The sequence below is a fragment of the Acanthopagrus latus genome, chromosome 20 (assembly GCF_904848185.1).
Source record: "Acanthopagrus latus isolate v.2019 chromosome 20, fAcaLat1.1, whole genome shotgun sequence".
In the NCBI taxonomy this organism is placed as follows: Eukaryota; Metazoa; Chordata; class Actinopteri; order Spariformes; family Sparidae; genus Acanthopagrus; species Acanthopagrus latus.
This window is the reverse complement of record NC_051058.1, coordinates 5,720,605-5,736,053: the sequence shown is the minus strand read 5'-3', so window position 1 is coordinate 5,736,053 and position 15,449 is coordinate 5,720,605. Positions and strand designations below refer to the sequence as shown.

Genomic DNA, 15,449 nt, shown 5'->3' with positions numbered 1-15,449 from the left:
CAATCTTACAAAAACAAGAACTCAGATATCACTGCCAAGTTAATTCACACTTAGTAATCGAGTGCATGTATAAATATATATACAAAACTAAATGGGCTATAACCTCTCCAGAACATTTTGTCAAGGCTGTGAATGAGGTGAGAAACAGTAGCGCCGGGGTACTATCATGCAGCGCAGGTGACACCCAGATTATGATCGGAATCATGAATCATAAACATGCATCTCCTTGTACCAATGATAGGTAACAACACGGTCAGATAGATGGAAGGCGTTTTTTTTTTCTTATTCCCATCTTTGAATATCATTCACTAAAAGGACAGCACACACACAAACACACACACACACACTGCAGCAGCATATCACTCAGAAGAGAACAAAGCAGCCAGATATATATACAGTTTCTACTTGGATCATAAACCTCTCCAATCCACTGGGCTCAAGTGGCATCACTTCAGAGAGCTGAATGGAAATACACAATGTACTGGCTGGATCAATGAGTCCAGGTGAGAGCTTGGAAGGAAAGTCTCCAAATCGCCAATCAAATATGATCTACAACTTTCTGAAGTACAAAGTGGAGTGAAACTTTAGTAAAAAAAAAAAAAGAAAAGGAAAAAAAAAAACTTTAAAGAAATTAAGTACAAACAGAACAAATTGAAAACCCATACTAGACGTAAACAACTATGGTTTAATTAACACCAGACTTCTGTTTACCCCCAGGGTCCAACAGAGATTTATGACTTCACAAAGGGTGAAATCATTGACAGTGTATTGATCAGCTGACTCAGACAGAACCAGGGACGTGCAGAAAACCTTATCGGAGGTAGGTGCTTTAAAATTATTAAAAGAGATTTTGTAGATCTTCTTTAAATATTTTTTTTTCTATTTATGCCTTAAACAAACTAAATAAACAGACTTTCAATTGAAAACACAGACTGCATTAAAAGGACACCACAATTTTATACAGTTTTAATTATATTTGGCGGACCCTGCCACCTTTTTAGCTTCAAACAGTAATCCCTTTAAACTTCCACTGGAGAAGTGATGCATGATTTTTTAGGTGACGTTGCGTAATGCTAATAGCAGTCCTCAGGCATGTGATTGGAAAAGGCCCACAAAAGCAGGAAGGTATACAATGTATACTCCCCCTCCATCGTGCTGATCCTGAATCCATCCTAAATGCATTTCTTGTGCTATCATAACATAAAGTAGGCCTAATCATTGTTGAATGTTTAATTTTACATTACAAAAAGGGGCACATGGAACAAGATTCTAAAACACCATACACAATCATAGTTAATGGTGTAACTTACGGTCAAAAGTCCAACATGGAATCAGAACGATCAGAATGACAGGGAGATTATTAAAAGGTTCACTGTGTACTCACTCCAAATAACGGCAGAGGTGGCAGAAAGGAACAGGTGGGGGTTTTGGTCAGCGTCAAACCAAACATGGCAGTGTTTTGTTACTGCTGCAATTTTTAACAGTTCGATCAATATTTGATAGTGCTTTCCCCTTGCCCTCTAAAAGCCCCCAGCATGTTTTGATTCTGAACAAATGCTGACAGAATGGCCTGAGCCAACGTGCAATACACATGTAGATATCGTGCCGAGATCAAAGATGAGAATATTGGCCATGCGTAGCTCATTGTTTGTTTTTTGTTGTTTCTCTCTGCAACTGTCTAAATTTTATCTTTAGCCCCTTTTAGATAGAAAACGTGGCACATTTGCAGCAAGGTAAGGGCTGCAGTGTGCCGCCTTGTCTATCTAAAAGGGAGGTGTAATATTCCTTCTTCTCTCACTATTTTTTTTTTTTTTTTTTAATTTGCACTTTAACAGGGCCGATTTTGCACTCAAATGATGTGGAGCTCACTCTGAACGTGAGCACGGACTCTCCATCCTGTTTTTTTTTTTATGAAAGGGTGTTTTCATATGACAGCCGTCTTAGCCACAACTAGTAAGGTTCTATTCCAGTTCAATCAAAACAAACTTGCTTTCCACTTTTCATGTGACGTGTGAAATCAAGAGAGCTGACTGAAATGTCTGACGAGCCAGGAAAGCATCTGATTGTCAGCCATTTCGCCGGTCATTCAGGTGACAAATCAGGCATCGTGACTCCCCCTCAAACTGCACTTCAAATTACAGCCATCTGGCAACGCTGTGTTATTCCATCACCTTTGAGATAACTCAGCCTGGAGAAAAATTAGACAAGCTTGGAGAAGTTGGCGTTGGCGATGTGTTCCTCCCTGCTAATTCCTCCTCAGAGCTCCTGGTTTTTGTGTTACCACATTTCAGAGGGCCAGGGGCTTGACATAAACAAGCTACACCTAGTTGGGTTATTTATATTTGAAGAATTCCTATTCAGCTGTGGCGACTAAGACAGTAGCATACCAGTGTTTGGATTAATGAAGAGGGTTCTCACTCCCTCTTTAAGGCAAAGTAATTATAGCGTAACATCCGCCAAGTTTCACATTTCCAGTCCAACGGAACTTAAACAAAACTGAGCTGCGAGGTTTGGAAGGGCTCCAGTTTTGCCAGTCAAATGTGGCGTACAGGCTTCATCCAGTTGGATTCTTAAGCCAACCATCTTCAAGCGTCAGTTGTCATGCTGTGTAAAATTAGGTGGCGGGAACTAGCGGCATGTGGCTAGTTAGCAGGAGCCAGCTGATTAGCACAGCTCCTCAGGTGGTGAGGTGCCTCTGTCTTGTTATGCGGTACTAGAGATGGGTTCATAGTACAATTATACTTCTCAGATCGACATGAACAAGAGGGAACTCTCATCGGTAACAAGCTGGTGCCGGTTATACTGCAGCTCATGAGCATTACACACCTGAAACTTTGTATGTCACGTTCATGTCACAAATGTGCCAGATAAAAAAAAAAAAAACCCATAGACCCTTTGCGTTACAACCCCAATTATGATGTTGATAACACGACCATTCTCGTGTTCTACCGGGTCTTACGGCTCTTAACTCACATGCATTAGGTACAGGGCATATATCGGGTCTGTTGGGGCATGGAACCCTAAGCTCCAGGACGGAAAAACACTGGGTTGAGGCCCAAGCGTTCCACCAATACGGCACTCAGCTTCAAGCTTTCAAAACAACTCAGATTAGTCAAACTATTAGGATACACAAGCAATATAGAGCACAACAGCAGCAGCGGGTAGATCAACCCCAAAAAATATGAACCCACATTTAAATAACATTCTTAAACGCATATTCACCACCATCCATACGGGATGTCACATTAGATCACTCAAATATGGGCAGGAGAGCTTTTTAACACACAAGGATCAATCGATATGCCACACAGGAACAAGGCTAGAAAAGAAGGGAACGAATTAACAAATGCCATGCGAAGAAAGGATGAGCTATGCATGTTAAATACCCGTTCTACGCATCTGCAACACCTCCACGCCAGCAGAAAAAGAGGAGTTAACGAGGGCCAACAGGTGACCTATATAATCTGGTCCTGATTAGGGGGGGTCGGTGGAGGGTCTGGGGCTGTGTTCACAAACACCACACAACAGGGAACCGAACACACATGGTAACGCACTCACCTACCTTGAGGCATTTCCAACCGCACACATACCTTACAACACACAAATAACGCTGTGTCTTATATACCGGTCGTTGGCAGGGATCAGCTATTTAGGACACTGACCTTTGCCTGGGACGTGTAGCAACAGCCTAATTCTTTCAGCATTATATCATAATTTCTGCAGGCAGTATGTTGTTGACCCTTTTAAAGCAAACCCATTATGCTTTTTCTTTCTTCTCCCTCAGTGTGTAATATACATTATTGTGCGTGTTAAAAGCTCTTAAGGAGTCAAGTTCACGCTAACGGGAGCTCGTCTCTCCCACAGACGAACACTGCTCCTGAAGTGCCTGGAGCACCTCGTCAATAGTCCCGCCTTTGTTTCCACGACCTTGTGACATCACACTATGCCTCATGTTTGCATAATGTGCGCCTATATTCACGGTAGAAAGTGGAGCCGACACAGTCAGCTGTGCCGGCTCAGGTGTGCGTGAGCTGACCAATCAGAGTAGACTTGGGTATTCAGGATGGGGGGGGGCGTAAAGAGACAGAAGCATTAAAAGTTAGCTGGACTCACAAAGTTTAGCTAGGAGTGTTTTCAGCTTACATAACCATAACCATGCTCATCGGAGGTCTGCCCCGGTCTAAATGAATCCCAACAACAACCCCTGAATTTTAGGAAACACTGTGCTGCTCCTCAACCTGCCGACGTTCATGGAGGAAGTTATGATCCATGTTGGGGACAGTTGGGGACAGTTATGTGCCGCTCCTCCTCTGCATAAATGTATCGAAATCAGTGATTGCTGATATAGAGATCTCGTTGAAAATGATCAAAACCAGTATCCAATACCAAACCCATCATTGTCACACACAACCAAGAAATAAAAACTCCATTAATGTTACACAGACATTAGAAATGAAAAAAAATTACGAAATATATCATTTGAAAACAAAGTGTTGACAGTCCTATGGAAATGAAGTCAGGAGAATACCCTATTAATACACATGCAGCAGTCAATTTTAAAGTTTTTCAGGAATATTTGCCTGAACACAGCAGCAGCTTCAGTTGCTGCTATATGTTGTGTAAAAAACTTTGTTACGCCATTTTATTTTTTTACTCATATATCTTTCCAAATCTTAGTTATACTGTCTTGATTCTTCAATTTCACTTTTTTTTTACTATGCTGTCCAAGGGGTCAAATCTATCATTCACCAGGTTACACACACCGTCTAGTCTACGGTCCTCAATGTTCGGTTGTTCTGTCCCTAAATTACTGATGTCTGAACAGAGCCCATACAATTTGCTCGGATCGGTTCCAAATCTAGGAAACCTAGCTGCTCTGATTAGGTTTTCTCCTTTCTATCTCCTTTTGATCTCAGCAGGTGAAACCAGTGGATCACCATGCTGTAGGCATGTCACAGGTGAGCCTGTCCCTGTTGTTCACACACACGATTATGAAGACACCCGTGTAGCAGTTGTCGAAGAGCAATGATTGTTGTGCACTGTGCAGCCAAATAGATATTCTTCTGCAGCTTATTCTTTATTTAGCATAGACTGCAGACCCAGAGAGTCTCTCAGGGTCAAGCTGAACAAAACTCAGTACCTTATCACTGTGAGAGTCGGCCCATCGCTGGATCCCCATAGTACCTAAAAACAGCCCCATTGATAAACCTCATTTGGTCAAAAGTACCCTTTGCACGATCCGGGACAATTTCCAATGGGAACAGTTAATGCTGTTTCCTTCCTGAGAGGCACTTTAATTAAGATGGATGGTCTAAAATGCAGAATGAAGTGGAAAGTTATGTTTTTAGATTATGAAAATGAAAAAAATAAACACAAATAAAAGCATCCTCAGACGATCTCTGATGAAGAGACACACTGAAAGGTCTCACTGCTGTTACTCTGTCGATTTAGTCTTGGTTCTGAATATTTCTATCCTCATCAGTGGCATTGTCTGGGTCTACTTTTGAATTTAAAAACATTGCAGTTAAAAAGGAGCGCAGCCTCACTTTGCAACTCAGTATGAAAATAACTTTTTAAAAAAGATCACTCCGGCTCAGACTCATTAAGCCTTTGTAAAACTATCCCAATTATATCCTTTTTCAGCTCAGATGCGGACAAAATAATACATTATGATCATGAAAAAAGCACAAGAGGCTGCCAGTTCAACTTGTTTTCACAGTCAGAGGTGAAAATAAAATCAGATATGTGCAAATGCAGCCTTGATCTGAATGGACAAAGCACATGACGAGAAATAAATGTGCCTGCAGAAAAGTGCCAGAAATCACTGCAGGTTACAGGACCCTGCTGCCGCCCATTCCAGCAAAGACCCCATGCCTGTTTTACAGCCTCACACTCAATCATTACGTCCGTCTGGCCTGCGGTCACTTTTGTACGATTTCTTCATCATCAGCAATGCAGTTGTATAAGGGGTGTAACCATTCATCCACTACATCGATTTATATTCCTACGATCCAACTACATCAATCTGTGCTCGGCAAGTTGGCCTTCCAGGTGACATGGTAAAGAATCGTCTTAATACTAGGAAATTGCACATTGGATTTAAGCATGGAAAACTTAATGAATGTGTGTTTTTTAGCACTTTTAACGATAAAGACATGTTAAATGTTACTTGATTCAGTCTGCCTGTTTGTGACGTCATCAGCACGTGCCAGCAGTAGCGCAAGGTAACGTCAGCAGGAGTAACAGGTGCACCCACTGTTACTTCAACCTGAGGAAATGTTGGTTACGCTTACTGTACTGTTTTTATATTGAAAATGAGAGCGGAAAAGGTTAACCTTCTGGTTGCACTTCATTTGAATAAAAGGTTAATACATTTGCCATTAATTGTTGTTTATTTGTTTATATCCAAAATGAATTTAAACCAGATTCCCTCTCAAGAAACAACAGGGATCCAGGAAACTTCACCTGCGCTGTCCAGTATCCAGCTACTTATTTCACAGTCACACTGGTTGAATTTTTGGCTAAAAAGTTACTGAATCGATTTCAAGTCACTCAATCGTGTCGGATCGTAATAAATGAACCAAGATCGTCCTTGAATCGTATCGGCAACCACGAATCGTGATACAAATCGAATCGTTGTTAAAATGAATCGTTACACCCCTTAATTGTATGCATTGAGAAAATCAGGTTTAAGTTCACGAGGATGGCTTTGAGAGCATTAACGTGTAATCATATATCCCCCCCCCCCCATCACAAACAGATCCTGCACTCCAGCTTTAAGGCCGACACACTAGGCCCACCTCTGTTTCAATATTTCTCTCATCCATTCTCTCCATGTGATCTGCAACTCTCTTTGTTCTCCTCGACGCTCATCTTACATCTTATATTCAGCACAAGGACTTGTTTACTTGACAGTGATGAAGCCACAGTGACCTCAGCCCCCTTGCTGTACATACATGACTTTGATATGCACTTTATATCTGGGAGGCGGCCGTCTGTCTGCACATATCTGAGTGAGATAAGATATGGACAGGCTGAGAAAAGAAGGGGAAATTGGTTTTTGGTCACAGACACGGATCACACAGGTGACAGCAGAGAACATACGGAGGGCATGCGACCATAGATAGGCAGGCAGAGAGACATCCCAGGAGCGGGGACGTAAACAGACATCTCGAGGGGCCGTTGCTCTGCCAGGAAAATAAGAAGAGGAAAGCAATATCAATGGAACAAACAGAGCTCGAGTGAACTTTTGGCAGCTCGCGTCTACTCGCAAAAAAGCAGAGATGAACTGAGATGAACTTAAAACTAAAGGTGCGGTTCAGCCAAAAATTGAAAATTTCAAGTCGTCATCTGCTCGGCCCTATGCTGATGGAAACCACTGAAGAAGCTTTGGACAAGGATTTTGGACAAAAATGTGTAGAAAGCACTCTTGTGCTGAGCGACCTGTATGGAGCCATTTCATTACACGTTTTGTCTTTTTTTTTTTTCCTGCTGTCTTTTCCACAGTCTTAAACATCCATGTTGCCTTAACAAAACACAAACAAAAGAAATTGATGTGTTTTTTTTTTTGCTTTTGAGCTTAACACTGCCATCTACGACTTTGACTGTAAAAGATGTTTCAGCATGGCACGATCGTCCATCACTTTAGTGCAGCATTCCAAATTTTAAGGACACAATTTTTTCAAACCATGAAAGTGAGTTGCATTAATACTACATATAATACTGTTATAATCGGATAAATGTCATTAGCGAGTCATAAACAAATTAGTGCAACATAAGACGTGACTTCCTATTAACTGCCAGATTCGCGAATCTTCATTTCTCCCCCTGCTGTTTATTGAAAAGTGGAACCGGAGACAAGTGTGGCTCCGTGCAGTAAAAGAGAGCAACATCTGTACGCGTGCTGTGTAAAACGTTTACTGGGGGCTGGAAGCCTTTTCCATGCGCAGATGTCGGAGTACTTTATAAATCCGCAAAAACAGTCTCATGGCAGGACGACATGAAGTCAGTTTAGATTTCACATGTTTGTTGCTCTCCAAGAGCACAGCAAAAGCGATAAGAATCCCTGTCTGCTTCTGTCGGCGGTCTGTCCCCCTGCTGTGCGGCAGCTCTGGCCCCGGTTCATTTTTGTCATAAACATGTAAATATTGGCTTATTGTCAGTCCTGTTGCACGGCCGGGATTTGATGGAAAGTGGCACAGTTAATTATTTAGAAAGATGATTTCATTGTTGGGAAATGAGGTGAGGGAATGACAGGAACGATGGAGGAGGAGGCGGAGGAAATCGACAAATAGACACGAGGAAGACATGACGACATGCGTGACAGCGAGTGGACAGTGTAAATCGCCTATTTGACCTTTATCGATCCGTTCCTCTGATCACGGCACGGACAAATACGCGCATTGGCACACACAAGTGTGCACACACACACACACACACACTCAGTCTCAGGGGTCCCATCAGTATTCTTTACTGAGAAACCTCTCAGGCAGTTTGCATCTGGTCTTAATTACATGGAGAGGGTGAAGGTTGGATCAGTCAGACCAGAGAAGACCAATGAAACTGTCTGCCAGTGCTTTAATTAGGACCAACACACACATACAGTACGGCACACACTTAAGACACACTTGAGGCACACATTTAATTACTCTGACCTTATGGGCTGTGGCTTATCAGTTTATTGTAAATCGTAAATGTGATTAGATAATGGTCAACTGATCACTTCGCCACAGATTGTGTGAATTACTTGAAATCCTGTGGTTGTTAGCTGGTATTTCCTGTTATCGTCACCACATCTGGTTGCTTTTATGATAATAAAAAGCTGACATTGTTTTGTTTTGTTTTGTTTTTTTGCTATACAGCGTCATTGTGCTGAAATAACATTACATGAGCCAAGAGGAAACCAGCTGTATCAATCACAGGCTTGAAATCAGTCAGGCTGTTGATTTAGTGTAATGCCGTTGAGTTAGACTGATACCACTTTCAGATATGTGTGTAATTCTATAGCCAGTTAGAGCTGACGCAGACAACTTTTCTGCTTTCTGTCTATTTCTTTTCTTTCTTTCCAAGGGGTTTCCCTTTGGCATTAGTGTTGGCACTGCTGTAGTAAAAGCCAGCATTGTGCAACATGGTTAGTGCTAGCAGCCTGAAAAAAAAAAAAAAAGAAAGAAAAAACGCAGTAAGAACTAGACACCTTGATCTCAGCTCTGTGAAAAGACAGAGCTCAACACTGGGTGGTATTGATCAGTAGGAAGGATTTGTTACGTCCTGATCTAGCAGAAAGAATGGCCGTTTTGATCCGTCTTGAGCCCTGGTGGTCAGGGGAAACACTCAACAGCGGGGGAAACAGACTTTGACGCAACACTGGAGCGCTCTTTACCAAGTGGCTGCCGATTCGCTGCCTCTCGTTTCACCCCAGTTTCTGTCATAGCGAACAAAATTATGCCATTTTTTCTGTCATAGCCCAAAAAACCTAAGAGAAAAACCGCATAGTAGGACCACTGAAAGGCAAAGTATCACTCATCATAACTATCAATGACAATCAGTAACTGAATGTTAATTACCAGTTACCAGTCACCATTTCACCAATCAAAAACATCGAAATGCGTTATAAACTATTTATTAAGCCTTCGTACAGGTTTATGAACATCAGTTGCAATTGCTTCATTAAAAGAAACTATTGATATAAATATGAATTAACCATTTATCAATGATGGTTATTATAAAGTGTAGACCAAGACCAAGACATAGTTCAGACAAAAAGCTAGCCTCTAGTGGCAAACATAAGAAGTGCATGTCGAGGCTCTTGTTTGGGTTCAAACCAGAGCTGTGGGCCAGCCAGCGGGTTTATAACATTAACTCATGTAGGCATGTTAAACTTGAGATGACACCAGATCATCCATTCCTGCAAATTAATTAATTTGGCCTTATGATATCATGTCAAAACTGTCTGAATAGGATATCTATTTTAGCCGTGCAGTAACATCTCTCTGTGAGTGCTTTGTGTTTTTGGGCTTACGCTGAAATCAGCCCTCCTCTTACTGTGCACATGAAATTATTCTTTGCCGCTGGCACTCGAGCGACTTTAAAAGTTGATGTGGCAGGGCTTCGTCATTTAAACAAGCCGGTAGGCACTTGTTAGCAGGCTTGACAGTTCACCAGGTCTTTTGTAGTTCACAGAAAACCCGCTGGGCTGAATATCGACGCAGATGGTCATGAAGGCCCTCTGCTTGTTCATCTTACCGGAGAAGACCACTGTATCTTGAGCATAGTCCACGAGTGCAGGGGAATTTCTTTAAAAAGGGATCTCTGTCCAGACAGAAAATGCATATTACATCGCCATTCACGCACTCTGGGTATGCTCATTAAACAGGAACTGTGGCTGGTTGCTTAGTTACAGAGAATATGATCTTACTTTCATTTCATACTATTTTTTATTTCATTTTAAAGGGCCAAATGATGACAATCTCCAGATCATTTTCTGTGTTTTCGGGTTTTGTGTTGCGAGATAAATCTGGAGGATTACTGATGACTGACTGGCTTGGAAAAGAGAAGTTCTGCTACACAAATCTGTATTCTTTTTGGGGACTCTCCTCTTCAGTAATTTGGGACATATTGGCTAATTTTACCTCTTTTCGAGCCCCACAAAGTTAATTTTGCTGAAACCATTTAAACCAAGTTGAAATGGTGATACATCCTTTGGTGGAACTGCAAACAACTCTGAAAAGTGACAGGTGGTCTCAAGTAGGGGTCGCAAGCTGGAAAGGTTTGAAACTTCTGATATAACAAATTGAAACACACATTGCATTTTGTAAATATGTTGTCTAAGTAAAAGTAGCAGAATGCCGTACAATAACGTTCAGTACTTGAGTAAATGTACTGAGCTACTTTCCTCTGCTCTATGTTTTTCACATAAAAACTTACTCTGAAAAGTATGCAGTAACTGTAGTTGTCCAAGAAATGAAGTATAAAGGACAACATCTCCCTCTACAGTGTATTGGAATAGAAGCATAGGTAAAACTTGAGAGTAATTATTATCATTAAATGGTGTGTGTATAGTTAATTAAACTTAAGTTAATATTTAGTTAACTGTTAACAAACAATTAAATTCTTTATAAACCATTGATTAGCAATTGCACAGTTTTATACACATCAGAAAATGCAAATGTTCATAGTTGAACTAAACAGTATTTATTAACCGCCAAGTATTAAAGGGACACTACGTAGCTTTGGAGAAGAAATTCAACCTCAGACTTGTAATATCTACAAAATGAATGAGGCACAAATTACAAACTCAGAAATGTAATTTTTCCCACACCTGACGAAACAAAAGCTGTTCTCGGAGGAAAATAAGGTGTGTGAAGCTAGAAAGGTGGCAGGGTCCGCCAAATGCAAGCAAAGTAAAACAGAACGAAACTGTGTCGTCCTTTAAGCTCAGTTTGTTTATTCAGGTTATTCGGTTATGAAGACAGAGAGAGTCTGTTTATTTCTTCCCCGAAACTACACAGTGCACCTTTAAAAACATCAGGCCCTATGTTGCAATAAACAGTTGATTAATAAATGCTTTATATAGCCTTTCATGTCAACCGTCAAATAACTATAAACTTCAGTTTAACAAACTCTACATTTATCAGTTACTAACGAAGGTTGTAAAGAATCCTACAAAACACGAACCCTCACATCATGTACCAGTACCCCAGAATTAAAGTGAGGAGGCACTTCTGCAAATGTTTACTCTCCACTTCTGCTCTGAATTCAGGGACGTTGTCAGAAATTGCATGTAAGATTGCTCGTGTGTCTCAAAGCATTAACTCTGTTTATGAGTCCTTCACACGATGTTGAAAAAACGAGAAAACAGACTACGTGACACAGCTGGAGTTCATTTCTCTGCACTGAAATGAGATGACAGGAATGGGAATGTAAGGCAAGAAACTTTATTTATTTACAGTCAATAATGGCATCTGATAATGATCATATATACAGTATATATAGAGAGAGTGCCTATATGCGTTCCATGTCTTGTTTAGCAGTCTTAATGAAACTGATTACATAACTGGCTTTGCAAAACATGCGTTAAATGTGAGACGCTGACAACAAGTTTTGAAACGAGGCACTTGCGTCTCTGGTACATATTCTGACACTGGAAGCTTGTTTCAACTAAGTACAGACGTATACAGGCATCATTTTTTCGTGATTACATATTGACAGACAACATCTGCTCTGATAAATATGAACTGCCTGCCTTCTGTTCAGATTTTCTAGAGTCTCTGTGCAAAACATTTGGCTCTGTTCATGCATCTCTTGTTTCGTTAAATGCCAAATCTATCTTGGGTGAGTTTATGCCTGTTTTATTTACTTGTTTATGTGTCCACCCCGGAGAAAAGGGGGTCTTCAAATCCAAAGCGATGTCCCTAAGAGTCATGTCGCTGCTCTTACATGGAAACCACTGCTTGCATTCAGGTGATTGAAATTGTTTGGGTGCCGCTGTGTGACACACAGAGGCTTTTTTTTTTTTTTTTCAATTTTTCCATCACGACTTCAAATTGCATTTTCATCAAGCTAAACCCACACTGCTTTCGCATCTCTCAGTTGGTGACATTTCAGGGATTTACAGCCACAAGAAGAAGGAAAAAAAAAACAAAAAACTGGAGTGCCATAATCCATTTTGGAGCAATTTAGGGAAAAAAAAAAAAAAAAGATTATGACGCTCGCTTTAACACAAAATAAGTGCTGGTAGGTTGGTTTTTTTTCGCTCACTTCATACTGTAGGAATAACCTCAGCAAATAAAGTGAGTATACTTGTTCACCTTGTATCTTTTGGAAATCCTCTTAAGTGAATCAGGATCAAGCAGAATACCACAGTAAGCCCGCGGCATGCAGGGTTCCCAGCATGCATGAGTACAGGTGCATGGCCACCCAGGCACAAACACGCACATCCGACACATCTACACACAGAGGCATCGGGACATAATCCAGCTGTGGCGGTGGAGGGGCTGCCTCTGTGTGTGTGTGTGTGTGTTTGTGTGTGTGTTTGTGCTGGTGTTCGGCCACAGGCATGCGATCCACGTTCTGTTTACACTCCACCTATCCACACTTCATCCCTCTTGTGCCTCATTTCATTAGTTCTGCTGAAACGCAGGATAACAAGAGATGCGGCAGAGCAAGGCCACCTCAGTCGCCTGGGTCATTAGAAGGCACATTATACAAGTTTGAGAGAGCAGGAGGCGGGTCTGTACTGTGTCAAGAGGGGGACTTGTCAGAAAATGTGGGCGTCATGGAAAGTCCAATTGAATGACACTGTTTGCATAATCGATGTTGTTCCAGGACCATCCATACGACCGACCAATCACATGTCTTTGTAATGTCAGCAGAGGCAGGAATAAGGAATGAACTCATTGTAAAAGTGAAAAGTGCACTCTGAATGTGGACTTTGTGTGGGTTAAAGTGATGGTTTCCTGGGGTAACATTTATGTTCCACCAGCGCTGGTCACAAAGCTATGACATCATCACATTAGCGACTGTTTGCTAACAGACCGAACCACACACTGTACAGTCAGAACGACAGCGTATATGATCGACTTGGACAGGAATATCAACAAAAAATATGTCCAACTTTGTTCTTGGAGGCAAATGATGTCCCCTCAATATATTCCAAGTTAACTGGAGACATACAAAAAAACAAAAAAAAAACAAAATCAGAATTGACCACATTTCTACAAACCAAGAGTAAATAAGTATCATGCAGTGCAACATGGAGTAATGGAAATAGAGTAAAATGGTGGGAAAGTTTTTCATCTTCTCTCTACGCCAGAAAGGTCACATCCCGCACGCCTGTGTCATTTATGTCATACCGTTCAGTGTTGCACTGCATGCTGGGAGACGACTTGGCGGCGGGGCAGAGGAGCGTGCGGAAGTGTTTCCTGAAGGTGTCGGAGAGGCAGGCGTAGAGGATGGGGTTAGCGCAGCTCCAAGAGTACGACAGCAGGACCACAAAATCAAAAGCTCTGGCTAAGGTCAGGACCAGGATACTTTGAAACAGGGAGTAGAAGTTGAAGGTGTAAAATGGCAGCCAGCAAACCCCGAACACCACCACCACCGCAACCACCATTTTGGTGACCTGGCTCTCCAGCCGGTGGCTCTCGTGGTTCGGCGTCGTCGCCCTGAGCCGCTGGGACCTCAGAGTGACCAGCAGCGCCGTGTAGGAGGCCGTCATGACTGTGAAAGGCAAGGCAAAGCCCATGACAAAGGTGTAGGACAAGACGCCAAGCCACCAGGCGTCTGAAACGATGTTTGGTATACACAGGCCTCGATCGGCCGAGAATTGAAGCGCCATGGGAAGGATGGTGAGGAGCGAGAACAGCCACAAGAAAGCCGACACGATCTTGGCGCAGCGTGGCGTTCTCCAGCGGGCAAACTGGAGCGGGTTGGCCAGCGCCATGTACCGGTCGATGCTCATCACCGTCAGGCAGAAGACGCTCGTGAACTGGTTGATGCCGTCCAGCACCATGACCACTTTGCACGCCGTGTCGCCGAACATCCAGTGATTCTGGAAGTTCTGGCTCGCTATGAAGGGCAGACCGACCATGAAGAGTCCGTCAGCCAGGGCCAGGTTGAAAATGTACACCGTCGTGGATGAAGACATCTTGTCCAATTTCAAAATGGCAGCAATGACCAGCGAATTACCGGCCAGTCCCAGGATGCAAACCACCACGTAGAGGACGGCCATGGTGATGCCGAAGCCATCAATATAGTCTTCCAAATACAAGTGCTCATCCACAAAGGTTTGATTGTAGTCTATCTCTGATAAAAGTGAGGTGTCCATCCTGTCTGCACATGAAATGACAGATCAAAATAGAGGAGAAAAGCAAAACGACTAAATTGTTACTGCTTTTGTTGGAATGCCTGTGCAAGCAGTCCTCGAGACACCTCTCGGTTCCCCGTGGTGGAAGTAGAAAAAAAAAAAAGCACTCTAGAGGTAGAGGAGTAAACAATTCAACCTGAAAAAAAAAAAATCTGAAAATCAAACACTGTTTTTAGGGGTTCGAGAACAGACGGGCTTCAGCAACTCCTTCCAGTCAATCACTCCTTCCTTTTATCTTTTGGAGGAAAGGGGGAAAAAAAAGGAAAACAACCTGCCAGACTTTATTCCTTTGTGGTGTAGACAGCGCTCATCTCAGATACCCATGTGCACCTTCTCACACACACGCGCTCAAACACTCGGGTAAACACACTCGGTGACGCGCAGCAGTGGAAACGAGCAGTGCGGACGCTCGGACGCTCGCCTGGCCGCTCTTTCTCCCTGGGAGCCCTTTTATATCTCTTCCCCCCACAGTGTGCAAGGAGTGTGTCTGCTGCTGCTGCTGCTGTGTGAGTGCTGCCTGTGACCCCCCCACCCACACACACACACACACACACACACACACACACACACACACACACATACACCCACA

At 42.4% G+C, this 15,449-nt stretch overlaps 1 protein-coding gene across 1 annotated transcript; it reads right to left on the bottom strand.

Moving 5' to 3' along the window:
- Positions 1–11,919: 11,919 nt before the first annotated feature.
- LOC119009302 (somatostatin receptor type 2) lies at positions 11,920–15,277 on the bottom strand. Its single transcript, XM_037080406.1, has one exon. The coding sequence runs from the start codon at positions 14,819–14,821 to the stop codon at positions 13,802–13,804; it is 1,020 nt and encodes a 339-aa protein (XP_036936301.1). The 5' UTR covers positions 14,822–15,277; the 3' UTR covers positions 11,920–13,801.
- Positions 15,278–15,449: the final 172 nt, after the last annotated feature.